This window comes from Mrakia frigida (genome assembly GCF_051309035.1).
Source record: "Mrakia frigida strain ATCC 22029 unplaced genomic scaffold BDY24scaffold_83, whole genome shotgun sequence".
In the NCBI taxonomy this organism is placed as follows: Eukaryota; Fungi; Basidiomycota; class Tremellomycetes; order Cystofilobasidiales; family Mrakiaceae; genus Mrakia; species Mrakia frigida.
Window position 1 is genome coordinate 252 of NW_027481198.1, and position 4,298 is coordinate 4,549.

At 52.6% G+C, this 4,298-nt stretch overlaps 1 protein-coding gene across 1 annotated transcript; it reads right to left on the reverse strand.

The window, feature by feature from the left end:
- Positions 1-603: 603 nt before the first annotated feature.
- On the reverse strand, positions 604-1,635 carry BDY24DRAFT_405455 (uncharacterized protein; the record flags this gene model as incomplete). The annotated part of the gene is given in 6 exon segments (XM_076642647.1): positions 604-1,021; positions 1,186-1,233; positions 1,333-1,389; positions 1,498-1,501; positions 1,519-1,522; positions 1,536-1,635. Coding segments are annotated over 2 exon segments (466 nt in total), but the record flags the coding sequence as incomplete, so codon positions are not given.
- Positions 1,636-4,298: the final 2,663 nt, after the last annotated feature.

Sequence of the window (4,298 nt, forward strand, 5' to 3'; positions counted from 1 at the left end):
GAGAAGGTCGATTTCGTTGAAAGTGCGAATATCGACAAACGGATTGTTCGAGCGGGTAGCCCTGTTCGAGAAGCCTGTGGGGTAGCAGTTTCAGCGTCAGTGCCTTTCAGGGGAACGAGAAAATCGACCTCGAAAATCCACATTTTTTCGTCAAATTTGAAACTCATCGTAGAGAGATGAGAGCTACACCCTTTGGAAGCTACAGTTTAGAGGACATGTTAAACAAAGAAAAACCAAAAAAAATGTCGAGTGCTCATGTAGTAATCGCCGGTTGAAGATGAGGAGGACGCGCCCTGACCGATGTAGAGGGTCGAAAGTGCTGAAAGCTACACGTCTCAACTCCAATAGACTGAAACGTCCCCTCTACACTTTGAAAATTGAGGCCCCCTCTGTTTCCAGAAAGCAGCGTGGTGAAACCGAGATTGACGCGTCCACGTTGCGTGTTTCCCAACTATCCAGAAGCTTCCCTCCCTCCCTTTGCTTCAGAAACCCGTCTCCCACTCCACCTCGAACTCTCGATGAACGGAAAGCTGACTTTCGCCAACGAGATCTTTGGCAGTCGCATCACATCGCCTCCTCCGCCTCCAAAAAACGAAGAGAAACCTATCAAGAACGTCTCTGCTCCTTCTCCCGCCATCCTCCCTCGTCGCCTCGAATCCCAAGCTGCCTTCCTCCACCTCGAGAACAGTCTCCCCTTCGAGAACTCGTTCTCGAAGCTCGAACGTGAGCTCATCTCTCCCCTCCCCCCCTCCAAACGCACCACCCACCCATCTACCACTCGAACCAGAGCAAGAACTATACTCACAGGAACGCCCGACTCTTCTTTACCCTCTCCTCTCTCCAACCAGGACCGCTGTTCCCTTCCTCCTCCTCTCCCTGACCAGCATACATCCAAGCGAGAGCGAGTCCCTGGCGTCGAAGCTGACCGATGGCGTCCCTCGTTTGAGCTTGAATCGAGAAGGAGAGTAGGACCGAACTGCGAAGGGCGACCGAAGAGAAGGCGAAGAGGGAGTAGGCGATCCTGGGAGAGAGAAAGAGCGATCCAGAAGAAGAACGGCGAGGAGGAGAGGGATCGAAGCAAGAGAGAAGGGAGAGAGAGGTCAGCTCGTTCGTTCGAGCTCTCTGAGGACCCGACTGAACCCATCTCTTCGCAAGAAGGCAAAAGGATAGAAAGCGTACACTCACAAGAAGAGCTACAGATGGCTCGATAGAACGAGATCCGAGCGAACGGGAGCTGGAGGGACCGCCGTGGGAAGGAGGAGACGAGGGAAGGTCGAGGTCGGAAGAGCGTCCAGCGTCGATAGGAAAGACGAAGGACGTCTGGAGTGGTGGTTGGTTGTTGGAGAAGTGATTGAATGTAGAGTCGCAGAACTGCTGGGTAAGAGAGGGACAGCTGAGTGAGACGAAGGAGAAAGGGAGGGAAAGGAAGAAAGTGAGCTCGACCGTTTTCCTTCCTTCGATGAAGCTGAGCTCCTCCGTCCCTGTATAGAACCCCAGAGAGAAGCGAAGACGAAAAAAGATACTCACGACGTATCTATGCGCTCTCCTTGATGAAAATCTTCCTCTCCCCGTCCTGTCCCTTCCGGCCTCTCGAGAGCGAACCCAACGAGGAGGAGGAAAGGAGGAGGACGAGCTCGTTCGAGAAGGAGCGTTGACCCGAACTGGAAAGGACGCCAGGAAGACCAAGAGGAGGTAGTTGATGAGTTGGAGGATTTAAGATTTGGATAGAGAAGACCAAGAAAGGAGAGGAAGGGAAAAAGGGAGAGGTCAGCTCGTTCGTTCGAGCTCTCTCTGCCGACTGAGGAGCCCAAGAAGATCGTCCTCGGCGCAAAGATGGAAGGATGGAAGAATTGCTTACATCGAGAACGAGAGAGAGAGAGAGAGAGCCTGAGAACGCGAAGAATCGATCCAACGAGGCTGGCGGGACCGTCAGTGGAAGGAGAGGAGGTGAAAGGTCGAAGTCGACGAGTCGTCCATGTCGATAGCGAGGAGCATGTCTGATGTGGTGGTTGTTGGACAGCAGCGTGTATAGAGACCTGCCAGAGGATCGTAGTGAAGAGAAGGAGACCTGAAGGAGACGGATTGAGAAGAAGGTGAGCTCAACCGTTTCCTTTCATTGGACGAAGCTGAGCTCCTCGCTCCTCTACAAGGAGCCCAAAGAGAAGCGAAGATAGTAGACTCACGAGAATAGACGTATGAGAAGGCTCTAATCCGAGAAAACGTTCCTCCCTGCCTCCTCTCCAGTCCATACCAAACGAGCCAGAAACGAGCGCAAGATGAGCTCGACGGTGGAATCGCTCGTTCGAGTGCAGTCCTGGGAGCGAGTAGAAGTTGCTAGGAGCGAAAAGGGCGATAAGAAGAGGAGGAGAGGTCCATAGGGGCGAGCTGCGAGGAGAGAAGCGAGCGGGAGGAAGAAGGGGAGGAGGGAGGGAGGTGGTGATGGTTCGAGGTGAAAGAGGGAAAGGTGAAAGGAGAGGTGAACGATCGGATTTCGTCGTCAAGAATGCCTCCCTCTCGACCCTTTGAAAACCTGAAAGAGAGTAGAAAAGAGGTCAAAATATGCTGAGCGCTCAAGAGATGCGGAACGAAGAAGAGAGGTTGCCAAAAAGAGAGCTCAGACACGAGCGCGTCGCCCTCGGCTTCGTTGTTTGGCCCAAACCCGACTCTGTTGAAAGGGAGGAAACGCTCTGGAGTTTCTTGCTGAGAAGTTGGAAGCTTTCCAAAATGGAGATTCTCGGATATCAAGAAGAAGAAGAAGAAGAGAACAGAGAGCGAAAGCGTGTGCGAGAGAAGGGAGAGGAGGAGACGGAACGCGTCGAAAGAGTGAGCTGAAGAGGGCGGATCTCGGTTCTGCTCTGGTAGAGAGTCTGAAATGGTCGTTCGAGAGGAGAAAGAGGTGTAGAAGAGTGGGAGGAAGAGGAAGAGAGAGAGAGGAAGCCAACGAGGAGGGCGAGAACGAGATGAGATGGACGAGGACGAGACGAGAGATTCGAAAACGGCAGATCTCGTCTCGCTCTGGTAGAGGGCTGAAAAGGTCGTCTGAGAACAAAGAGAGGAGGAGAAGAGGTGTAGAAAGAAGAGGCGGAGAGAAAAACAGGAACGAGAAGGCTGAGCTTCGTTCGTTTGCTCGTTCGAGAAAGAAAGAAAACAAAAAGAACGCGTCTCGAGTCGCGGACTGAGCGAGAGAGCTGTGAGCTCTCCCTGTGAGAGAAGAGAGGGAAAGTTTGAAGGGTAAAAAGACACAGGGAGAGAGAGAAGAGAGGGAGGGAAGGAGAGAAGGTGAGCTCGTTCCGTTCGCTCCTTCCTTCTTTGAAAAGCGACACAAAAGAGGATCGTCCAAACCCTCGAGAGGGCGAGCGTTGAGGTTGTTTCTGTCGAAGAAGAGGAGAGGAGGAAGAGGTTGTAAAAGTAGCAAAAGGGAAAGCACTGGGAAGGAAGGAGAGTGTTGAGCTCGTTCGTTTCGTTCGTCTCTCGAGAGAGAAGAAGAAGAAGAGCAGCGACGATTTCGGAGATGCCGTCGTCGGCAGCGGGAAAGTTGAGATCCTCTCTGCTGAGGAGGGAGGTGGTAGTAGAGAAGGAGGAGATCTCTTGAGAGGGAAGGAAGGAGAGTGTTGAGCTCGTTCGTTTCGTTCGTCTCTCGAGAGAGAAGAAGAAGAAGAGCAGCGACGATTTCGGAGATGCCGTCGTCGGCAGCGGGAAAGTTGAGATCCTCTCTGCTGAGGAGGGAGGTGGTAGTAGAGAAGGAGGAGATCTCTTGAGAGGGAAGGAAGGAGAGTGTTGAGCTCGCTCATGCTGGTTGCTCGTTTCGAGAGGAAGAAAAAACAGCGATGATGGTTTGGAGACGGTCGTCGGCAGATGGAGAGCTGAGATCGATTTCTGCTGAGGAGGGAGAGGAGAGAGGAGTGGTAGTAGATAAGGAAGAGCTCTCTTGAAAGGGAAGGAATCAGAGAGATGAGCTCGTTCGTTCATCCGTCTCTCGTTCGAAGAAGAAAGAAGAGGAATGATGATTTCGAGATGGTCGTCGTCGTCGTTGGAGGGAGAGGTCAAGATCTCTGTTAGTGAACGAAAAGAGGGAGGTGGTGGTTGAGAGGAGAGAAGAGGAAAGGGAAGATCCGCTCAAAGGGAAGGAGCTCATTCTTTCGAGTGTGAAAACGGGAAGAAGAGAGGGAGGGAGGATGGAAGCGGATGAGCTCGTTGGGATCTCCTGAGCGAGGGCTTCCTCCCCGTACCCTCAGATGTATAGAACGGGCTCTTCTATAGAAAGGGAACTCTCAACCTCCCTGCCTTCCCTCTTCAAC